At 46.3% G+C, this 24200-nt stretch overlaps 1 protein-coding gene across 3 annotated transcripts; it reads left to right on the plus strand.

Moving 5' to 3' along the window:
• Nucleotides 1–3115: 3115 nt before the first annotated feature.
• On the plus strand, nt 3116–23683 carry ercc6 (excision repair cross-complementation group 6). Of its 3 annotated transcripts, XM_056292410.1 has the most exons (22): nt 3116–3175; nt 5665–5870; nt 6286–6514; nt 7009–7129; nt 8743–8857; nt 9062–9791; nt 11465–11596; nt 12033–12191; nt 13116–13251; nt 13672–13842; nt 14040–14216; nt 15446–15562; nt 15987–16082; nt 16904–17122; nt 17520–17630; nt 19352–19471; nt 19603–19697; nt 20295–20440; nt 21175–21783; nt 21893–22061; nt 23045–23123; nt 23245–23683. In XM_056292410.1, exons 2-22 carry the CDS (start codon nt 5675–5677, stop codon nt 23674–23676), a joined length of 4359 nt encoding a protein of 1452 aa, XP_056148385.1. In that variant the 5' UTR covers nt 3116–3175; nt 5665–5674; the 3' UTR covers nt 23677–23683. The 3 variants fall into 3 exon arrangements, with proteins under 3 accessions (XP_056148385.1, XP_056148386.1, XP_056148387.1); XM_056292411.1 differs by lacking the exon at nt 3116–3175 and having other exon boundaries at nt 5432–5870; XM_056292412.1 differs by lacking the exons at nt 3116–3175; nt 5665–5870; nt 7009–7129 and having other exon boundaries at nt 6443–6514.
• Nucleotides 23684–24200: the final 517 nt, after the last annotated feature.

Consider the following 24200-nt stretch of genomic DNA (forward strand, 5'->3'; position numbering starts at 1 on the left):
CACAACTGCAAAACACTGCAGAGGGTTGTGCACATGGCCCAGGACACCAGTAGATGTGAGTTTCCATCCAGAACATATACAACGGATGCTGTGTCAGCAAAGCCCTTAGGATTATCAAAGACCCCAGCCACCCCAACTATGGACTGTTCCAGCTGCTACCGTCAGGCAAGCGGTACCGCAGCCTCAAAGCCCGGACCAGTAGGCTCCAGAACAGCTTTTTCCACCAAGCAACCAGGCTTTTGAACAAAGAACATTAAAGACACTAAACCTGGTGCCGGACTGACTGGTACTGACCTATGGTCTTCAGCAGATCATCAGTATACACACAAATACACACATGCAAACGTAGCTTGGCATACACAAACACACACAAATATGCAAACAACTACACACACACATATGCACATTTATTGTTGTTGAGGAGCCGAAACACAAGATTTTTACTCTCTTGTGCTTGTATAACGAGACGTAACAGATAAATAATCTTGAGTCTTGGATGGGCTGCGGTCCCATTTTGACTGCATCCTCCACTGACCAGTTTGCCCGGTAGGCAAACTGCAGGGGGTCCGTGATAAAGTCCAAGAGGCGGGAAGGGGGATGGAATCCGACGGGGATACTGGGAACAGAAGGAGGGGGGGGAGGGGATACGAGTCACCAGGAAAGCACTCCTTACTTCCTCAAGGAACACAAGGTCGGTGGGTAGAACTGAAATAGCGCAAATGACGTGACGTTCACACTCTCGTACAGTAGATGGCAGTGTGCACCGGAATGTCGTCTGCGATCCGCCAGTAAATTGAGGGAGGAAGAAGAAGAAGCAGCGGGAGGAAGAAGAAGAAGAAGAAGAAGAAGAGGAGGAGGAGGAGGAGGAGGAGGTTGACGCACGTTTTTTTTTAAGAACTTTATTAACAAAAGTGAACAAAAATAGTATACAACAATGTCCATCAACAATAGTCACATTATTAAATGTATACAACATTAACACATATATTATCATAAACATTAACATAAATACGCCAGGGGGGATTGTATAAAGTAAAACAAATAAATTACATACTTAACTAAATATTTTGTAAATCATATATGTTTTTACAGCTTTTTTTATTGTCACTATCAGATATTGATGAAATATATTGTTTGGTATACGCAGACGGCTCAGGAAAATTAGGTTTCTCGCTAGAGAATTTTGATCTGTGAATATAAAATGTTGTTAAGATAATTAGCAAATTGATTAAATAATACTGAGAATCGAGGTTCCTATCAAATTCAGTATATCCAAACAATACATTTTTCCAACTCAGGGTGAAATGAGGGTAAATATGATCCATAATCAAACGAGACAACCTACTCCACAGTTGTTTAGTGTGTGGGCAAGACCAAAATAAATGAACCAATGTTTCATTAAACAAACCACAGAGAGAACAACTCACATCAGTGTCCTTCTTAAGTCTCTGCAAATAATGATTAGCTGGATAGAATCTATGAGTAATTTTGAAAGATATTTCTTTTACTTTATTAGTCAAGAGGAACTTATGAGGTAAAAGCCAAATTTTTTCCCAAACAATTTCTTCACCAACAAAGGCGGACCAATAAGATAAGGCAGAGGGTGAGCTAATAATATCTTGTTGAAACAGTTGACGAATAATCTTGTTTTTGTTCTTGGTGTTCCATGAAAAGCATGCTTTCCCAACAGCTGTTTCAGTTACATCTACTGATATAGGGAGATTAACATTCACATTAACACCTTTGAAAATTGAAACAATACCAGAGGGAACAGCATCAAAAACAATAGAAAACTCTTTAGGTGTAACAGGGAATCTATAATCTTGAATGAATTCAACATAATTGTAAATTTGCCCATGTTGGTTAAACAGCTGACTAATCAAAATATTCTTGTCAAACCACTGTTTGAAAAAGATAGATTTGTTTCTATACAGCAAATATCTATTATTCCAAATAAAAAACCTGTGAGGAGAAAAGTTGTGTTTGTAAATGAGACACCATGCCAGTAAGGAAGTTGACGCACGTCGCACGTCTCACGTCGCACGTCTCACTCATTTATCAAAGTTTAAAAATGATACAGATGTTGAATGTTCTTTTTGCCAAATGCATCCTGAAAACATGTGTCCACTTATTCTGCTCATGTCAGTTCACTTATCAATTCTGGAGACTTCCACAAGTTTATCGCTGATTTTGTCTTTTCTGATTTTCACCTTTACTATAAGAATGTTATTTTTGGTTTTCATAATTTTAATCACAAAGATGGCGATGCATTCTTTCTTTATAAATATGCTTTTATTTTTAGCCAAGTTTCATATACATAAATGTAAATTCTCCAACAGAAAGCCTCAACTCTTTCCACTTAAAAGAGAAGTTGAACAATATATAAGGACAATCTCTACTTCAAAAAACACAAAGCCTTTAAAAACTATCAACATTTGCAAATTTCTGAATCTGTTTACATAAAATATGAGCTCACCTTTATTTACTTATTTTTTCTGTTATTTATTTTTTTATAATTTACTTTCTCTTTTGTGTCTTTATTGTTTTTTTTAATCTTCAATCTATTGTTTTTGTGGTGTCTCGTGTGTCTATTTTGCTCTGTTTGAATGTATTTGAAGTATCAATAAAGTAAGAAAAAAAAAAACCGCAATAAAAAAACGTCGCACGTCTTTTTTCTTTTTTTATTGAACAAAACATATAAACAAGAAAATATTATATCACAATAGGACAAAAAGTAGTTACAAAAATGTAAATTATCTCAAAATTAAAATTTACATATCCATAAAAAAAGAAAAGAAAAGACAAAATAAAAAAGCTCGAGATACAGGATTTAAGTTGAATGATATTCGTCACATAGTCTTCCGGTTTTGCTGGCTTTAGGATTCACACATTCTTTTAAAGATCCTAAATAGGATGAGAGAAGCGCTTTGAATACACTAATGTTTGGACGCTGGTGCGCAAATTTGGCACACGTCGCACGTCTCACGTCGCACGTCTCACGTCTCACGTCTTACGTCGCACGTCTCACGTCTTACGTCTTACGTCGTACGTCGTACGTCGTGCGTCGTACGTCGCTTTAGCCAGAAAGCGGCGGAGCGACCCTTTGACAGAAAACTTGGGTCAGTGGGCGGCGACGGGCTCCGTAACATCACGGGGGCTCGCTGGTAGCGGCACGGTATTTAACTGTTTGTGTGTTTTTTGTTGTCATCATTGTTGTGATGTTCTTTACAGTGTTGTGACGCCTACCCTAATCCCATGAGTGGATTTTCGCTCACAGTTTAACGGTAGTCGTGACGTGTTTGTTAGCGTTAGCCAGTTCCGCCGTACGCCTGACTCCCCGGTGGGCTGCTAGCTTAGCGGGCTAACGCTCAGGCCGGCTGCCGTGTAGCTAGCGCTGGTAGCCCACGTAAACAATGGGCGCTCGGGAAAGCCTTATCATAAAGCGATGTAGTCCACGTCGTTAATTTGCCGACGAACCTTGGCGGAGGCTGCGTGTTTACACGCGGGTTTGCTCCAAGGGAAGCTTTTATGCTCTAACTTCCGGGTGAGACGCTGAGATTAATGGCAGCGCAGTAGCCTGTAGCTTTTTTCTTCTTCGTCGTCGTTTTGTTCTGAAGTACTCTCACACGTGTCTATCTTATTCGGTCAACATTCTTGCTCTGTTCAATTCAACTGCTGCTGTTGTTGTTGTTGTTGTTGTTGTTGTTGTTGTTGTTCGGGTGGTGCGGGTGCGGGGTATAAAGCTAAACCTCACTGTGGTGGGGAAACAAGGGCCAGTCTAACCATGGCACTATGGGTGGCAGTTTGTAGGAGCTGGCGAGATTGTCAAGTCATCTGATGTTCCTTTTTCAGTTTGTCTCATAGCAATAACAGCCAAGCATACAGTAGCAACTAAACAACAACTCCTTTTCAACACAAAATGTGCCACAAAACAAGATAAAATCAACAACAGAGGTCCAAATCACATAAAAAAAGCTAAAACGATGACTAAATGAAAGTATGAAATGAGAAAAGGGATAGCCATTATATGATGGTACGTTTTAAGAAATGACTCGAAAGATGTGGGGCTAAACCAGTGTTTCTCAACCGGGGGTCCGCGGACCCCTAGTGGTCCGTGGTGTAATTGCAAGGGGTCCGTGAAAATAAAATATCTTAAAAAAAAAAGATCCTATGACATTTATAGAAATAGGATTATTTTACTCAAACGTGACTAAGACCTTTATCTACCTAAACTATAAAGGGTAACAGGACGTTTTTCTCTAATTACATCTGTTTCACAAGTGTAATTTATTGTATTTTAATAAGAGATCTCGCTCCCGTTTGCATTGTTAAAAGTTACTGCATAAAAATTCTGTTACATATATCTGAAAGTTACTGAACACATATTCTGTTTTGTTACATATATCTGAAAGTTACTGAATACATATTCTGTTTTGTTACATATATCTGAAAGTTACTGAATACATATTCTGTTTTGTTAACTATATCTTAAAGTTACTGCATAAGAATTCTGTTTTGTTACATATATCTGAAAGTTACTGAATACATATTCTGTTTTGTTACATATATCTGAAAGTTACTGCGTAAGAACTCTGTTTTGTTACATATATCTGAAAGTTACTGCGTAAGAACTCTGTTTTGTTACATATATCTGAAAGTTACTGCGTAAGAATTCTGTTTTTTACATATATCTGAAAGTTACTGAATACATATTCTGTGTTGTTACATATATCTGAAAGTTACTGCATAAGAATTCTGTTTTGTTAACTATATCTAAGTTACAACTGAAAGCTCTTATTTTTGCCCCAAAGAGTGAATAAATGCTATAATGCAATTTACAATGCAGTTTCTACTGTTTCTACAAATTGCAACCCCCCTCCCCCAAGATCAGGTGGAGGGGTCCTCAGGGTAGATCAAAAATACGCAGGGGGTCCAGGACCCCAAAAAGGTTGAGAACCACTGGGCTAAACAACATTTCACAATTGACATTGCAACATACACATGCACAGTAGTCACACTGCAAAGGATGCGGTGTGAGACAAATTGGACCCATCAGTCATGTTATGCTAAAACTTGTTACTTGATAGAAAACGAAATCCAACAATCTCCATGTTTTTATGACTACTGTTGTCGGAAAATAATTTAGTGCGTCTGACAGTTGATTTAATGAATTATTGGACAACTGCCATATTTCCCCCTCTAAAGTTACCGTACTCATCGCTAGATTGATATTCTTTGCAAATGGAGCTTTAAAAATGGCATATTTTTGGTGAATATATAACTTTTTTTAGATGCTTTATTTTTGCACTACATATATCAATATTTTTCAACCCTAGAATGAGGACACTGATGTTTCTTGCCTGAGTTCCTTAGGCAGGCAGTCCCACAGCTAAGGGGTCTTGACAGTAAAGGTGACCAGACTTGAGGCAGACTTCAAGAACACCCAGGAGTGCCCTACCAGAGGATCGCAGTTGTAACTCAGAGCCAGGCCCTGTAACACTTTAACAGTCATCATAGGATATTAGGGGCTCATTGGATACGTCATTTTGACTGTTTATACCCAGTTAACAGCACTCTTTAATGATGAGAAGCACTCTTTAACTTAATTGTCTGTTTGGTGTGTTACGACAGCTGATTGCCTGTCACTGATGTGTTTTTGTGCAGTTGCAACATCATGCCAGTAGATGGGAGAGAGAACCCGGCGCCCTCATCCCTATCCAGCCCAACCAATGCTGCCCTGATGCTGGGAGAGACAGAGGATGATGGGGTCAGCAGAAGCTCAGCGGTATGCACCATCCCTGCAAAGAGTGAGGGGTCTGAGGCTGCCACGGCCTCCCCAGCCAACACCGAACCTGGGGAGGGTAGCAGTGGTAAGCGTTTGTTCCTCCTCAGAGTCATTAAGTCTACATTTAATACAGTGATTTTGACCAAGTGAAGACCAAGAGTAAATAGTGATTTCTGGTGGGATATCTTGTATTATCTCTTCGACTTGTCGGGGTGGGATTAATCTTGGTTTTTGGTCACTTTTAAGATTATTTTCACTTGTTATTGTTGTTTAATGTTTGTATTTTTTTTTTGATAATCACTTGATGATATATGCTGCTACGCTGATTCTGCAATTATATTCTTCTGTTGCCTTTCAAGAAACTGATAAGGAAGACCTTTTCAATAAATGTACTTTGCCACAGCTGTTTGGACATACCGCAATTGAGTAAATATGAAGAAAACTCTTGATTTCTTCCTGCACCGTGCTTATACAAATCTTCTGTTGTATGGTGTGTTTAGGGAGCAAGAGGCCCGGAGCCCTGGTGCAGATCGACCGGCAGCGAATCCAAGCAGCGTCTGCCAGTTCAGGAGCAGCTGAGTTGCAGGTTCTTGGCGTTGCTGTATATGACCAGGATATTCTGGAGCAGGGTGTGCTGCAGCAGGTGGACCAGGCTATCCAAGAGGCGAGCCAGGCAGCTGCCAAGGCCGAGGCAGAAAAGGAGTACCAGTCTGTGCTGGATGATGTCAGGTAACTTCGAGGAGAGCGCTAAAATTGAGCATAGAAATGGTAGAAAGCGTTGTAATTTTCAATGTGTTTCCTTTGACTAGTAATTCCTTAGCGAGCTGATAAGTGCTACAGGGCATTTAGTTTCTCAAGGAACTTGACTCATTGTTTCTTTCTTACAAGATTTGTTTAAATTTGACACGAGTCTGCGGCTACTGCAAGAGCTTTCACTTTATTTTACTTTCACTTTATTTTATGGTTTATGTTAATGGTTTTGCACTATATAAACCCTTCCATATTGCTCACATATACCTCTAAATTTTATTGAAATAAATGGCGTAGTTTGAATTCATGAAGTAGATCATATAATTTTAATAAAACAAATAAAGGCGTACAAAAACAGACCAACACAAATTGCCCTGCAGGACTTTTTCCAAAGGTCACAGAAAAGTGCATCATTGAACTAAATGTTGGAGCAACTACTCGCACCATTTACGGTTTTACTGTGTGGATTTCAGGTCTGTTACAGCAGCTCTTAAACATATAAACAAGATTATAGAGCAGCTGACCCCTTACGCTACCTCCAGCAAAGACATCGGCAGGAAGATTGAGTCTGTTAAGCGACAGAAAGAGAACAAGGTGAGACGGACGAAAGACGGTTGCAAAATACCCTCCCTTCTTTAAGATTAGCCTGTTTCAGGTTATTTTAACCTAATAAACGGAAAATTGAAGAGACAGGAAATACAGAATGAATATAGCAGGGGCCTGAAGCCTTTGTGGTATGACTTCATCTCACTGAGCCACTACGCAAAGCAACCTGCCTTTCTTAAAACTAGGAATTTTTAAATCCTGGTCTTTACCTTTTTAAAGAGGTACTTAAACACTTAGTGTTTGTTGAGTTGTAAACTAAATGATAATAATAATAATCATTACATTCATATAGCCCTTTTCCAGACACCCAAAGCGCTTCACATTGAAGGGGGTAGCTCACTTCAGCCACCACCAATGTGTGGCACCCACCTGGGTGATGCATGGCAGCCATTTTGCACTAGAACGCTCACCACACATCAGCATGAGGTGGAGAGGGAGGAATCATTGAACCAATTACATGGGGGGATGATTAGGCGGCCAGATGGAGAGAGCCAGGTTTGGAATTTTGCCAGGACACCGGGGGAACCCCCTACTCTTTGCGATAAGTGCCGTGGAATCTTTAATGACCACTGAGTCAGGACCTCGGTTTAATGTCTCATCCGAAGGACGACATCTCCTGCAGCACAGTGTCCCCATCACTGCTCTGGGGCATGCTCCGGTTTCCTCCCACAGTCCAAAGACATTTAGGTCAGGTGAATCGGCCATACTAAATTCTGCCTGGGTCAAGTCAAGTCAATTTTATGTGTAGAGCCCAATATCACAAATTACAAAATTGCCTCAAGCGTGTGAATGTGTGTGGGCCCTGTGATGGACTGGCAGCTTGTCCAGGGTGTCTGCCCGCCTGTCGCCCAGTGACTGCTGGGATAGGCTCCAGCGTCCCCGCAACCCTGAATAAGGATAAGCGGTTTGGATAATGAATGACTATTAGGACCAGAGGGAAGACTGCCCTCTACTGGCCCACCAGCACCACTTCCAGCAGCAACTCAATTTTTCCTAGGAGGTCTCCCATCCAAATATTCGCCAAGACCTTGCCTGCTTAGCTTCCATCATTTGACAGAGCCGGGGTGGCTCAACACACCATCTACTGTTTAAAGTCAGCCTTGAACTTTGCAAGGCCAATGCTGACTTAAAACCGATCGGTTGGGACTTGAAATTAAAATCTATCAGAGGTAGGTGACCCACTACCCCCTTCCATCTGCGGAGCATCCGTGTTGCGGAGGTTGGGGTGTCTTCGCGGGGTGGTGGTTGACGCTGTACCAGAAGGCATGTTGGTGAAGGGGACCACAGCAGTGTGCGGTGGCAACTCTAGACGTGTGCCGAGCCCTTCTCGTGGATCTCCCCAGCTACTCCTGCCTCACCCCCCCACCCCCACCCCCACCACTTTGTAGCATTTTTCAAAATTATGCAGTGGGTGGAGTTAGGTTCAGACCTGGGGGAGAAGTTACACTTTAAAGATGTGGTTTCATTGACATCCTGGCTTCTATTGCACTGGTTGGCTTTACAAAAGAAAATGCCAGTTGTACACCAAAAAGCAAACAGGCCATCCATGACGATCATAGTTATTACAATGCTGATGATGAACATGGCCTTCACCTCTATAGGAGAAGCAGCTGAAGAAAATCAGGGCCAAACAACGGAGGCTTCAGGCAGTTCTTGGTGGAGAGGACGCCCTGAGGGTGGAGGCTGAGCTACTAGCAGAGGATGACGGGGTGGCAGGTGAGTGAATAAGTGGATAGGCAGAATTGTGGATGCTCGATATTAGTGTCATTGTTGCCATCGTAGGTATCCTATGAAGAAATATTTCTAATATTCACCCTAGCTGACACCTGACATTGTCCCTAACACGTAGAAAAGGTTTCGAGACCCTTGAATTGAACCCTGCGTCTAATGCTGCTTGTGTGTGTGTGTGTATTATACTAGAGCCTGAGCCGTCCACACTGGGCAGCATGCTCATGCCAGCGCAGGAAACGGAGTGGGAGGAGCTTATCCGGACAGGTCAAATGACTCCATTTGGAACAATGATCCCTGTGAAGGAGGAAAGGAAGGAGCCTCGAAAAGTGATGCTGGCTGAGAACTCCGCCTTCGACCAGTACTTGGCTGACCAAGCCAAGTTGGCTACAGATAGGAAGAGACCCACGCCTCTAAAGCGGCGGAAGGGCACCGGGATCAGTCCTGATGGGGAGGCTAAGAAGAGAAGTAATAAAGTGGCAGTGTCCTCCAAGGATAGAAAGCTGCAGAAACGCTTGAGAAAGCTCCAGATAACTGCCCTGAGAGCCCACCCTAAGGCTCGGCCCAAGCCTGAGCCGCAGCTCCCTCAGGCCAGGAAGAAGAGACACCACGCCGATGGAGACGAGACAGACAGCGAGGGGTTAGAGTATCTGCCCAGTGATGAGGGTTTCGATCCTGTCAAAGAAGAAAGGGAAGACCTGGAAGAGGGATTTGGAGTGGATGATGATGATGAAGAGTACGAGTTAAAGGCTTACAAGAGAATGAGTGAGGGAAAAAGGAGGAAGAAGGTGAAGGTAAAGGAGGAGAGTGAAGAGGAGTACTGCCCGGACAGTTCGGAGGAAGAGGAGGGTCCTGAGAAGAGGGGAAAAGGAAAGAAATGCAAAGATGACGGCGATGTGGAGTTCTACAGACAGCGAATCAGGTGTGGTGCCCTTAATTTCTACTTCCTGTTGCAGAAGAGAGTCCATAAACTTTAAAAGGCCCAATCCATAATCCAGTTTTCACTGGGAGCACAGGACAGCCGTGCAAACCTACAAACTGAAGGTGTAAGAATTGTTCATATTTGCTTCATGTGCAGCCACCAGAGTTGTCAGTAGATTGAGAACCACACTCGCACGTTACATTTGCCAAAAGGTTGATTTTCGTCCGCCATTCTCCCTGTGTCAGAATGTAGGCGCTCATGTGTGTAAATGATATCTTTAGTGAACACCAGACCGGGTTTAAAAACACAGAGCATGTTTGCATTGGCAGTGTTGCTACGGTGCTTATTGTCGTTCCCTTTAGTCGAAGAGGAAACCAGTAGGTCACTGCCGGCTCCCTGGTGCAGGAGGAAGAGTTAATCCCAGATGAGATTGGCAGCTGTTTCTTGACTAAGCAAATCTCTCCCACTCTCCGCTCTCACACCGGCCTAATTATCCTCCCGCACATGGTTTTTATACACACACACACACACACACACAAATACGCACAGACTCAAATGCTCAAATTAATGGAAGAGTAGCCCTAATGAGATTTCACATTTAATGCTGCCAAATGAGATGGGTCGTCACATGTCTTTTCTCTGCACGACATCGATGGAATGTCAATTCACCAGCATTTACAGGGCGTGAGTTTACCTTATATAAGGAGCACTAGATATTAGTGGGGGAGGTGTTTGTGGTCGGGTGGGGGCGAAGGAAGAAAAAGGAAAGTGTAATTAACTGAACCAGTGCTTAGTCTTGACTTAATTAGAGAGTGCGGTCTCCCAGGCCCCAGCTAAAGGACCGGTTTCATGGCGGGGTGACAGGACCGGGCCCAAATGAAGATGGATTCTTATCCTCTCCACCCCACACCTTTCTGGGGAACTTGCACTACTAATTGTCTTTATCAATCTTCATTTGCTCAGTGACGACTGTGGCTCCACCCGCCCTCTCCGCTGCTCTATTAAAACCGCTCTCTTTTACGTTTCACTGTAGATGTAGGTCTTAAGCTCGCCGGGGATAGTCGCAACCGAAAACACTCCCCACCCATACACCAGCACAGGCACATCTCCTATTCACCCTCAGACCGGCCATACCTCTGATGGAACAAGGGGGGGGGGGGGGGACCTCACACAACCACATTCAGTTAAGAAATGTCCCTACTTTTAATCCCGGACAGTTGTCAAGATTACATTAACAAGTTTATGTGAAGTCCAAAAGCGTTGCATCATTTGCCGACAGTAAATAGGCTCCGTGTGATGGGCGCCATGACCTTGTCCCTGGGTAACCTTGGGTTTTCTGAAGGCACCGGTACATCTCTCGTGTCGCAGCATGACAACACAAACATCGCACAGGTGGAAAGTCTCGAACAGTGAGTGGGTTCACAATATCAGGTTACCATCGGTTACCATAGTTGTGTTCAAAAAGTGTTGCGTGACAACGTGAGAGTCTCGGGTTCTCCGGTCCAGATGTTGAGAGGCAGGTGAACTCGTGGACTCGGACCTGCGGAGACAGTTCCTTGTTGATTAAAGCGCCTGACATCTCCCAATGATAAAACCCAGCAGCTCTTACCGTTACATCTGATGTGTGTGCGTTTTCCATGTGTTGACCGTGCCTGTGCATTTCCTCGCTCTAGGAGGTGGAAGAAGCAGCGTCTCCGAGAAAGGCAGGAAAAGAGAGAAAGGGGTGAGGAGGAGACCGACGACAGCGACGCGGAGTTCGATGAGGGGTTCAAAATGCCTGGTTTCCTCTGGAAGAAACTTTTCAAGTAAGCGGGGGGTCTGCTTCCTACACAGCTACCCCTCGGTAAAATGTTTGGTATTCACTGTTATCTAGAGGGGAGGGCAGTAACAAGTGATACTATCTATCAAGTGTGTATTATGTAAGAGGTCAGTGTTTACTTTGGAGCGTATTCGTACTCGGTGATAGATGAGAATTTGGGGAGAGCGTGTCGTTCCTGGATTGCCTTGTTGTAAATCACACCCACACCGCCCTTCCCTCTTGAGAGTCCTCTGAGGAATTCAGCCACGCCAGTGTGTGGGCTTTGTGGTTCTGTCGAGGAAGCGTTTCGGTTTTGTGTTAATGTGCACTTCGGATGTGCTCTGTCCCTTCGGGGGCGCGGGCACAATTGAGTTTTGCATACGTGACTTTGTGTGTGTGTGTGTGTGTGTGTGTGTGTGTGTGTGTGTTGACGCGCTTTTCAGGTACCAGCAGACAGGTGTGCGGTGGATGTGGGAACTCCACTGTCAGCAGGCGGGCGGCATCCTGGGAGATGAGATGGGATTGGGTAAAACCATCCAGGTCATCGGCTTTCTGGCCGGACTGAGCTACAGCAAACTGAGGACGCGAGGGTGCAACTACAGGTGCACTCAACATGCATGCACGCCCACACGGCCATAGACACGCACACGCAGACAAACACGCCAGCTGCGGGCAGAGACTGTGTGTCTGTGCGGTATGAATATTTGATCAGGGCGATTTCTGTCTGAGAGTGTTCGTCTGAATTATTAAACGTGTTTCAATTATCGGACTCTTCACTTTCTTACTGCAGACATCAGAGAAAACACTGACATGACACTGCGCGTGCATGCATGTCATGCATGCACATGCATGACATGCATGCGACGGGGGTATTTCTCCCCCCGGCCCCCCCTTAAGAGGAACCTAACCCTGTCGAGATGGAGGGGCCCAGGCGTGGGACAACAAGTCACACGGAGAAAACATGACGCTGATCGCATTAATCTGGTTTTGCTGCACAAGTGACATGCACGCATCCAGTAGTTGCCCCCCCCCCCCTCCTCCCGATGGTCAATACTCTGTCTGCTGCACATGCCCACAAATTGATTGCTTGCAAACTCAATTATGGCCCAGTATCAATAGTTTCCACCAAGCAGAGAGCTTCGCAGTAGTCCGGTGGAGAGAAAGGTGGCGGTAGAAGGGAAAGAGAGCTCCTGTACACTGTCTCAGAAGACGTGAGCGTGACCCTGCTCTGTACCGCCCCCCCCCCCCCCCCCCTTCTGCTTAAGGGGAAAGGACGCACCGGTATACTTGATCTTTATATGAAGCTCAGTGCGCTTCAGTCAAGCACAAACCCTTCTCTGTCCATACCGCACGGTCGGATGCATCAGCTAGCTGTGTGCATGCGTACCAAGCACATTTTCGTTAAGTCTGTCACTTAAAAAAAGAGTCTTATTTAGCATGTAGCCTAAATGAGGACCGTAATCCACTACTGAATTACTGAGGTGAGCCTACGAGTAAGTCTGTTGTGTGTGTGTTTTGTCGGATAGGTACACTGGGCTCGGACCTACAGTCATCGTGTGCCCAGCTACAGTCATGCACCAGTGGGTGAAGGAGTTCCACGTTTGGTGGCCTCTATTCCGAGTGGCCATTCTGCATGAGACCGGCTCTTTCACAAGCCACAAGGTAGGCATCCGCACATACCGTGTGTGTGTGTGTGTGTGTTGGCCCTGTGATGGCCTGGCAGCCTGTCCAGGGTGTCTCCCCGCCTGCCGGGCTCCAGCATCCCCGCGACCCTGAGAGCAGGATAAGCGGTTAAGATAATGGATGGATGGATGGACGGACATTAGGATGTTTTCCTCTGGGGGGCACCAGAGGGCCATTTATGCAGCGCTAGCTCATAACCCTTCCCCTTTCCTCCCCTCAGTTTGAGAACAAATGTAGACAGCACACATTCTCCCCTTCTCTCAACTGGTAGCCACCCGAGATGTTTAGCGACGAAGAGCGATGTAACTGACAGAGGGTGGGTGTGTGTGTGTGTGTGTGTGTGTGTGTGTGTGTGTGTGTGTGTGTGTGTGTGTGTGTGTGTGTGTGTGTGCGCTACAGGAGAAGCTGATTCCTGAGATAGTAGCATGTCATGGCATCCTGATTACCTCATACTCAGCCGTGAGGATAATGCAGGACACCCTGCAACGCTATGACTGGCACTATGTCATACTGGACGAGGGCCACAAGATCAGGAACCCAAACGCTGGAGTTACTGTTGCATGCAAACAGGTACACACACACTTACTCACACACCGAAGATTTCCTGTCTGTTTTAAATAAAATCAACAATACACTCATGAATCTTGGGAGTTTTTTTTTTTCCTCTTTCAATCACAACTTGATAACTGCACACAGTTCATAAACACATGCTAGAGTATCATCAGCAAAGGATAATCCCTCCCACTTTGTCTCCCCCCCCTCCCTAGTTCCGAACCCCCCACAGGTTCATCCTGTCCGGCTCGCCCATGCAGAACAACCTGAAGGAGCTGTGGTCCCTGTTCGACTTTGTTTTCCCCGGCAAACTCGGCACTCTTCCCGTTTTCATGGAGCAGTTCTCCGTGCCCATAACCATGGGAGGTTACAGCAACGCTTCACCTGTGCAGGTATCGGAACACACACACACACACACACGTCTAATGTTCCCTAAATTTTGCAGAGAGTCAACTGCCGATGATGATGATGAGAAGTTAGGTGGAAGTAAGGCGTAATGGCAGAGGTAGCTGAACAAAGCAGTTACAAAGTCTGACGGTGCATCCCTGGCGGAGTGCCCCCGGTCTGTGAGAGCATGAGAGGGAGAGGCTCTGAGCTAAATTGTAGCCCTTTTGTCATTAGTGTCCAATCGTTAATAACCCACTGACTGTATGGATTTAATTATTTAAGATGGCTATCGATGCTTCTTCCGCTGCCGATAATAAAAACCTTTACTAATTATTGATGTTATTAAATGGTCAGGGAGGGCGAAGCTCAGCTGCCTCATCGTCCCCCTTCTAGAAATTCTCCCCGCAGCAGAGCGGGCCCTCAGCCCCGGTGGGTTTGTATGTATGTAAGAAACGTGTTCACATGTGGCAGGGGGATGGGCTGGCGCGAGTGATGAGCCATTACTGACGTACACGTTTACTACTTAGCCCCCCCCCCCCCCCCCCCCCCCACACACACACACACACACACACAGGGGCTCAACTGCTGCAGCCCTCTTCATCCCCTCCGCTCTGCTGAGGTCTCCAGTTGGCCCTGCATTTCAGCACCTTATTGTCCCCTCCAGGTCTGCCAAGGATTCCTTTGATCCCTCCCCACCCCCGTCCCCCATGGACCCCCCAATGAGTTAATGTGTAAGAGGCTGGCTAGCCTCTAGCGCCCTGACTGTGGTTGAAGTGTGGCAAGCCATTTGCAGAGGACCCCTGACGAAAGGGGAGACCGTGCGTTTTGTTCCGTTCTTGCGGGGGGGGGGGGGGGGACTATTCCCACCAAGCTCAAACCCCCCACCCCCCCACCCCATGTTGAAATGGAACAGGCCAGTAGGACCTGATGAAAGAGCAGGGCTCTGTCCTGTGAGATCACCAGCACTCTGATCAATGTTTAATGGCTCATTCTGCAGAGAGAGAGAGAGACGGGGGGGGGGGGGGGAGGGGGGGGGTGACGCCTCAGGACGCCTCAGGACACATGCACGCTGACAGGTGTGAGAGCCCAACCCGATTATTTGGATCCTGAACCGCAACGCGGCCATTGTTATGCAAAGTGACTTGTACGTTCCTGTTGTCCCGTAGCATTTTGCCCCTGCTGGGGCCTGGTTTTGCATGTTTCAGGGGTTCGAACTGTTGTCGTTGGTTTCCAGGTGCAGACAGCGTACAAGTGTGCCTGCGTGCTGAGGGACGCCATAAACCCTTACTTGCTCAGGCGGATGAAGGCGGATGTCAAGGCCAACCTCTCCTTGCCTGACAAAAACGAGCAGGTATTAACCCAGCCTTACCTCTGGTCTTCCCTAACTGTTGAACTCCCTCTCTCCCCCGTCTGAATCTTTGCGACTGTGGGGGTGTTTATTTCGATTGGGTGTGACCGTATGTGCCATGTCTAAGGAGAAGTTGATGAATGTGGCTGGCCCTCATAAAGTGAAGCGAGCTAATAAAGTCCTCGTAAAAGGATCAGTTATTCATTAAGGGGGGGGGGGGGTCCTTTGGTTCTTTCTGACAATCCTGTCCATTTCAGCTCATTAAGTTGTTCCCAGAGGACCCGGGGGGGGGGGGGGGGCTTTCCAAAAAACAAGACATTTCCCTCTCATTTCTCTGAGCATACAGTCCACTTCATCAAGAAGATGTTCACAGCTCATTTCACACTCTGCTGTGTGTGTCTGTGTGTGTGTGTGTGTGTGTGCGTAGGTTCTGTTTTGCAGGTTAACAGAGGAGCAGCATCAGGTGTATCAGAGCTTCTTGGATTCCAAAGAGGTCTACCAGATACTGAACGGGGATATGCACGTAGGTAACCCTCGTTCTCTCTCCGCTTTGCTGTGTGGTTGTGTTGCTTTCTTCGGGCGGGGGGGGGGGGCGGGGGCGGGGGGGGCGCCTGGCATGACGTTCACCTTGTGACGAGGACGACAAGAACAAAACCTGAGGTTAGGGGAAGACTACCGGAAACAAAGCATGATTTTTCTTTATGTAGGCCACTAACTGATGTATGTCATCGCCCTCCTCTCTCGTCTTCGCTCACCCGCGGGTGCTCATTCGCTATGTACCGTTCACTCCCGTACACTTCACAGATCGACACCTTGAAGTGCCACTTTTTTTTATGGGCTAAACGTTATGCTCAGGTCTCGCGTTCTATGTAACGGTGTCCTTAAGGAGTTGTTGGGTAGGTCTTTTTCACATTAGTCCAGGCCTACCCTGGAGAGACTCTCTTCTCACCGGCCATTCATCACCACTGACCCGAATGGACATGGTCAGAGAGTGAGGCATAACCACAGCAGATTACACATACACACACACACACACACACTCATTCAGTGGTCACTCTCAGTCCATTAACCACCATTACTAATGCAGTGACCACTGGGCCCTCATAAGAAAGACAGCACAACCTTTATTGTGCGTAAATAAATGATGTAACTAGTTCCTGAAGACTAAAGTAAATGCGCTGATTTGTTTAAAGGATCAATGTCTTAATACGCTTCAAATTCGGTGGCAACCTTTATTTTCAAATGTGGCGTCAGTATTCGACAGATGATTGTGTGAGATTGTTTCAGATTCCTTGTTTTGATTTGTGGGGGGGTTTTTTTCCCACCCCGTCTTATGTGGCGCAGGTTTTCTCTGGTTTGATAGCACTGCGGAAGATCTGTAACCACCCGGACCTGTTCTCGGGCGGGCCCCGGCTCCTGAGGGGTATCCCAGAGGACCAGCTCACTGAGGAGGAGCACTTTGGCTTCTGGAAACGCTCGGGCAAGCTGATTGTGGTGGAGTCCCTGCTGCGTCTCTGGTTCAGGCAAGGCCAGAGAGTGCTGCTCTTCACCCAGTCCAGACAGGTTGGGAACGTGTCGCTGTGGTTTCTGTTGGCACTCGCACTGCTTTTCCAACTGCCGAGATGGTTTTTGGATGTTGTGTTGATATTGGCAAGATACTGTTGTTTCACTTGTGTCGTTGTCCAAGACCCACCCATGTACTTGGAAAACTATTGTGTGTGAGGGAGAGAGATAGTAAGAGAGGCCCCAGCTGTTGTAGTCAATACCAATGAGATTATACATCAGAGGGAACCTGAGACCCTCCCTGTCGGTATCTCTGTCCATGTAATATTAATCTGTTCTAATCCTGTTAGACATAATCCACCCCCCCCCCCCGCTCTCTCTCTCTCACTCACTCACTCTTTCTTTATTTATTTATTTCCCTTGTCTCTCCCGGACATACCCCCCCCCCTTCTGCCAGATGTTGGAGATCTTGGAGGTTTTTGTCAGGGAGAACAACTACTCCTACCTGAAAATGGACGGCACCACGACCATCGCCTCCCGACAGCCTCTCATCGCTCGCTTCAATGAGGTAAGGATTAGCCGTTCCTTAATGGCTCTTAGTGTTTCTCCATGACGAGCCTTACCTCAGGGGAAAACACTCATGTGGAAACCATCTCACCCTGAGGTGAAAACACTAAGTGATGATCATCTGCTGCCCCCATCCACACATGCATGCAAGCAACGCGTTCATACCTTATTTCATTTGTGCTGCACCATATAAACCATATCAAGGTATGATCAGTGTGAAAGATATTAAAAAATGTGTTCATTCAATATATCTTGGTTGCAAAATTACGCATATGTGCATCAGTGTCATTTATATAATCATATTTTCATGTTAGTAAGTACAAATTAAAAGTGTAATATGGTATTTAAACACATTTCATCATTATTTTCACATGCAGTTTTTCAGAACCATCTTTTCAGTATTTCACAAGTTAATCCCAAAGCAACAAGACATTGTTCTCCTTTTTGTTCATTTAAGACTATTTAGGACAACACAAGTCACCAAGCTTAGGTCTGGTCTTTCAGGTTTAACCCTCTGAGGTCGACGGACGCAGCGCCGCGTCTTTTTTTTTTTTCTCCCCAGTTGTATCTAGCCAATTACCCCACTCTTCTAAGCCGTCCCGCTCGCTGCTCCACCCCCTCTGCCGATCTAGGGAGGGCTGCAGCCTACCACATGCCTCCTCCGATACGTGTGGAGTCACCAGCCGCTTCTTCTCACCTGACAGTGAGGAGTTTCACCAGGGGGACGTAGTGCGTGGGAGGATCACGCTATTCCCCTCCGTCCCCCCTGAGCAGGCACCCCGACCGACCCCAGGAGGCGCTAGTGCAGTGACCAGGATACATACCGACATCCGGCTTCCCACCCACAGACACAGCCAATTGTGTCTGTAGGGACGCCCGACCAAGCCGGAGGTAACACAGGGATTCGAACCGGCGATCCCCGTGTTGGTAGGCAACGGAATAGACCGCTACGCTACCCGGACTCCCCCAGGTGCTGCGTGTTTTTGATGTTTCTATTAATAACTTTGCAATAATACAGCACAGAAATATGATTCAAATGTTGTCAGAATCTGTGGTCTCCATTTTTGGTTCGTCCTTATCGCGAGATCGTACGTGACTCACAGCCAGAGATAAGAGGCTGAGAAGGCACACACACCACCTGCCTTTCCCGTGCCTAAATGGTGGTTCCATTTCTGTCTACATTTCCTGTGAAACCAACCAATCAACACTCGGGAAATCACGACTGGAGCTAGCAGGCTAGCTAGCTTGACACACATGTCATCAGCATCTCACCGCGAGTAATTGGTGGGATTCGTGTGTCCATCCACATTTTGTGTGAAGCTAACCAGTCGACACTGCACAGTTATGCCCGTATGATCGAGGATGTCTCATGGTTGCAGTGATTCAGAACCTTTGACACCTGTTTTACACCACAGCTGAGTGCTAAGTGCTCAGCTAGTTTTTTCCCCTAAGTCCGCGCACGACAGAAGGGGAGATACACAGACAGCGCCTCCATATTTTTCCTTCTCCTGATAGGCGAAAAATGGGGGTGGTTTGTTGCCAGGTCCGAACACCGAAGGGGGGATACGCCTGGCGTGGATCGGCACTCTACTGCGTGCACTTTTCTACTTGTACTCTGAAAAGCATAATAAGTAGAAAACATTTCAGCGTAGGTATTTCAATTAATGGCAGTCAGTTTAAGAAAATAATCTCTGGTGCTGTTTCGTTCTCTCTCTCCTACAGGATGAGTCGATTTTCATCTTTCTGTTGACCACCAGAGTGGGAGGTCTAGGAGTCAACCTCACTGGAGCCAACAGAGTCATAATCTATGACCCAGACTGGAACCCGAGCACTGACACCCAGGTTGGACATACATGTAGACACACATACACACACACACACAAACTAGTCTAGACAAAGGGGATTTAATTACTCTCGGGATTTTTTTTTATGTTAAAAGTTAATTCGTTCATGTTATAATGTTCTGTGTGTAGGCGAGAGAGCGAGCATGGAGGATCGGTCAGAAGCAGCAAGTGACGGTCTACAGACTGCTGACAGCAGGGACCATAGAGGAGAAAATCTACCACAGGTCAGACGAGTGCACCATCAACGCTGTCTTGTCTCGTTTCAGGCTGTTCTTCACACTTGATATTCAGTCTCAACAAACGTACAGCTTACTTGAACTTTTTGTTTATTTATTTATTTATTAAAAATTCATTTTCCTAGCTAATGTTGCCTTCACAGCACATGCTCCTCTGGGAGCACTCTTGAGATGATGTGTAGTGTTCCTGTGTGTTACCTTTACGCTATCATGGAACGTCCCCAGTAATGACATGACTAATTACTCGTATTGGTGCTGTACTGCTGTGGTGTAGCCCAGTATTGTGTAACTGAAAAGCTTTCCTGCATTATTAAGTGGCTGGCCTAGGATTTCTAAGCTTTTGCTTTGTTCACTTTAGTGCTGTGAGGTGCTTCCAAAATACATATCACATCAACTGCTTGATTTGAGTTTTACGTATAAAACAGTCACGTAGGCTGCGGTCCGCTTTAGGCCAAATATTAATGGTTTGATGTCAGCGTTGAGGTAATGAAGTAATAGACATTAGGTCAGCAATGCCTGCCGAGATGACGCTGTTGCATAGTTTTAACACTACTACGACTTAATGGTTTCATTCTTTCCATTCAGGCAAATCTTCAAGCAGTTTCTGACCAACCGTGTTCTGAAGGACCCCAAACAAAGGCGCTTCTTCAAGTCCAATGACGTCTATGAGCTCTTCACTCTCTCCAACCCAGATGGAACTCAGGGGACCGAGACCAGTGCCATATTTGCAGGTCAGGTGTCATATGGCTCGCTTTTAATAATCGGTCTTTTAACACCAGAACGACCAAGGCCGTCAAAGTGGGCGGCACAGTGGTGCAGTATGTAATGTATTAATATCTCAACTGGGTATTTATCTTGACAGGATATAGAGTTTAAAAACCGTGGCGGTCATTTTGACCGCCCATAGTCGTTTCAGGTAGGAGTGAAATCCCGGTCGTTCTCGTGTTAACAGTCTTCAGGTTGTGAAGCGGCAGCACAATTTCAATTTGTGAGTGATCACTAGCAAATGTATTTGACCTGATGAAGGACCGTGAGCTTGAGATGGACAATCATAACTCCATCGCCAACCTCCTTGACAAGTAAGCATCGAGGAGTAAACCGTTCCCTGAAAAATCTGAAAAGTGGAAAATGTGGATTTTGGTTCAGATATTCAAAAAAAAAAAAAAAAACAACAAGTCTTCTTTCCTTTGCTTAACCTGAGGTTGGCAACAGAACAGACAGCAGATGCAACAGAGAACATGTCAGCCTAACGGGCAGAGCCGAGTCCTGCCTGCACTAAATGTCTGAGCCTAATCTGTTATTGCTGGGATTATATATAGTTCTCTATCTGTAAAATGTTTTAACAGTAAATCATCTGGGGCACCGTCACAAAGGCATTTCCTATGTGAAATATTAAAGTGTGATAATTTCTGCATCCCTAATCCCTAACTGATGTGTTTCAATTCTTTTGTTTTCACCCTTGTAGGTACGGGGTCTGATGTTCGTGTTCCCAAGAAACCAGCGAGGCTAAGGTCATCACACAGGTCAAAACACTCCAGCAGTAACCGTAAGCACTCTTCAGCCAACCAGAACGCTGCTCCTGAAGACAGCAACCCCTCCCAACCCGACACTTGTGCAACGAGAGACGGGGAGGGAAATTCCTCACTTAGTGAAAACTCTCAGGGTACACCAAACGGCTTTCATGATGGTCAAATTACAGATCAGAACGAGTTACACGTGGACTTGGGTACACGGCATATAGGAGAGCAACACGGAGACCGGGTCAGAGCCAGCCCCGAACAAACAGCCAAACGCTCCGACTCCCCCGGTCAGCAAGGGCACGGAAATGGAGCCTCCGCCCTCAGCAGCCCTCAGAAACACAGGAAGAAGAAGAAGCACTGTGGCTCGGAAAACACGGACGGAGGCAAACGAAGGACACACGACCATTCCCAGAACGCTCGATTTGAGGGCCAGCGCATCTCCCATTTGGTTAAGAGGAGGACCTATAAGAAAGAGGAGAGCGACGATGGGAAGGACAAAGAGGATGAAAAGAAAAGCGATGATTATGTGCTGGCCAAGCTCTTCAAGAAATCTGGTACGTCTTCTTTAAATCGTAGAGCTTGCTCACTCAGTCATGTGTAATGGAACAGTGGGGTTTTCCATGAACTCTGCCCTGTCTCTAACCCGTCTTTGGTACTGTTAAGGTATCCATAGTGTGATGCAGCACGATAGTATCATTGAGGCCTCCAACCCGGACTATGTTTTGGTAGAAGCGGAGGCCAACCGGGTGGCCAAAGACGCCCTGAAAGCCCTCAAAACGTCTCGCCAGCAGGTCAGGCTGCCGTACAATAGACCTCCTCCCCCGCCTGACAGGTACATGCATGCTCAAATTCTACCTACCTGGCTGTAAACTGAAAAGAATGTTAACCTCCTGTTTAAAGACAGTATGAAACAGCTTTCAGGGCAAATCTTGGTTCTATAATCTATCTGAATCTTACGTATCTGTAATCTTACGAATCTTACTGTATCTTACGTATCTGTAAGGAAAACGGGATGTCAGGGCAGGACAACATGTAGAGGGATGTGGTTTGATCCTTCAGGATTTGACTGCATTGAACAAAAGTGGCAGCACGGTGGCGCAGTGGTTAGTGGCGGTCACCTCACAGCAAGAAGGTCCTGGGTTCGAGCCCCGGGGTAGTCCAACCTCGGGGGTCATCCCAGGTTATCCTTTGTGTGGAGTTTGCATGTTTCCTCCGGGGGCTCCGGTTTCCTCCCACAGTCCAAAGACATGTAGGTCAGGTGAATCGGCCGTACTAAATTGTCCCTAGGTGTGAATGTGTGTGTGTGGGCCCTGTGATGGCCTGGCGGCCTGTCCAGGGCGTCTCCCCGCCTGCTGCCCAATGACTGCTGGGATAGGCTCCAGCATCCCTGCGACCCTGAGAGCAGGATAAGAGGTTTGGATAACGGATGGATGGATGAACAAAAGTGAGTGTGTGCCATAACAAACACTGGGAATTACAGTGACACCCAACCGGATGCTAACATTAGCTTACATTCTATCATGGAGGACTACTTCTCTCCAGCAGCTCTGTCGCCAGCACTGGAACAATGTTGTTATGTTCGCCCACCTGCCAGGAGTTGGTGACGCAATCACAAAAACGTGAACATTATAAAGGAAGTTAAAGTGAAACTGATTTTGATGTAAAATAAGAGAAAAGTGGATTTTTGGCTTTAACTGTTGAATAGGTACATAATGTGACCGGGAAATGAGTTAACAAGGTAAAAATGTCCATGTTCATTTTGTATCGTCTTTAAAGCGAGGACATTCGTGTTCTTCCCTTCTCTCGGTCTCTCAGGAAACGGTTTGGCCAAAAGAAAAACTCTCTTTTTTCTGCCCCTTCTGCTTCGCCCACCTCCACCACAAACAAGTGCAAGGTAATGGTAGCTTCATCGATTGTCGCATCACAGCCGCTGAAAGTCGGAGCGTCCGCTCTGCGTTCAGGATGCTGTGTTTCATGCAAACGTGGTATCAAAGTTTCTGCATCTTTTCCTTCAGGACGCTGCTATTATCAAGAAATCCATTTCCAGGAAGCCTGGTTCGGGGACTCATTTCAGCGGCGAGGGCTCCGAGGAAGGAGACTCGCTGTCCTCGTCCTCTCTGCTGGCCAGAATGAGAGCCCGCAATCATCTCAGCCTGCCCGCCAGCCGAGGGGAGGATGAAGAAGAGGAGGGCGGAGCTGGAGGATCCGGCGGCCCCCCAATACCCCAAACCGAACACGATGAACTGCTGGTGGACCTGCGCAACTTCGTGGCCTTCCAGGCCCACGTGGACGGACAGGCCAGCACCCAGGAGGTGCTGGAATACTTCACACCCAGACTGACCAAGGAACAGGCCCCCGTCTTCAGAGAGCTGCTCAGGAGCATCTGTGACTTCCACAGGACCTCTGGACAGGAGGGCATATGGAGGCTGAAAGAGAGCTTTCGCTGAGCGGATGAAAGGAGACACAGATGGGCCAAAGAAAGAGATGAGTCACCAGGGATGATGAAGCCTTTTAGTGCAGACCTGAGGAAGACCCTCCTTGACTTGGCTTTAGAGAGACTGTTGTTTGTGTGTTTGTAATAAGATTTTTTTTTTTTTTTTTAGTTTTGATTTGTGCTCTTTTTAAGCCATTTCTTTAAAATCTCCCGTCGTCACAAATACACTCGTCATTTCACATAACTCCAGTTATTCATGTAAGGAGCATCTTGTGGAAAAACCATTTCAGATACGTGGACCTTTCAGTTTGTAAAGAAAGTATTATTATTATTTTGTTATCATTACTAATCGTCTTAGCCGTTCTCCCGTGGAGGACAACCGTAATGCTTCGATACCTGGGCGGCACGCTGGCCCAGCGGTCAGCACTGTCGCCTCACAGCAAGAAGGTCCTGGGTTCGAACCCCAGGCCGTTCCAGGTCCTTTCTGGGTGGAGTTTGCATGTCCCCCCCCCCCCCGTGTCTGCGTGGGTTTCCTCC

Source organism: Lampris incognitus, chromosome 13, assembly GCF_029633865.1.
Source record: "Lampris incognitus isolate fLamInc1 chromosome 13, fLamInc1.hap2, whole genome shotgun sequence".
NCBI classification, from domain to species: domain Eukaryota; kingdom Metazoa; phylum Chordata; class Actinopteri; order Lampriformes; family Lampridae; genus Lampris; species Lampris incognitus.

Bases quoted from the DNA above. Each gene is read 5' to 3' on its own strand.
- ercc6 (XM_056292410.1), top strand. From the start codon at position 5,675: ATGCCAGTAGATGGGAGAGAGAACCCGGCGCCCTCATCCCTATCCAGC. The intron at 9,792-11,464 runs GTGTGGTGCCCT...TCCTCGCTCTAG, and splicing joins TTCTACAGACAGCGAATCAG to GAGGTGGAAGAAGCAGCGTC. The intron at 13,843-14,039 runs GTACACACACAC...CCCCCTCCCTAG, and splicing joins TTACTGTTGCATGCAAACAG to TTCCGAACCCCCCACAGGTT.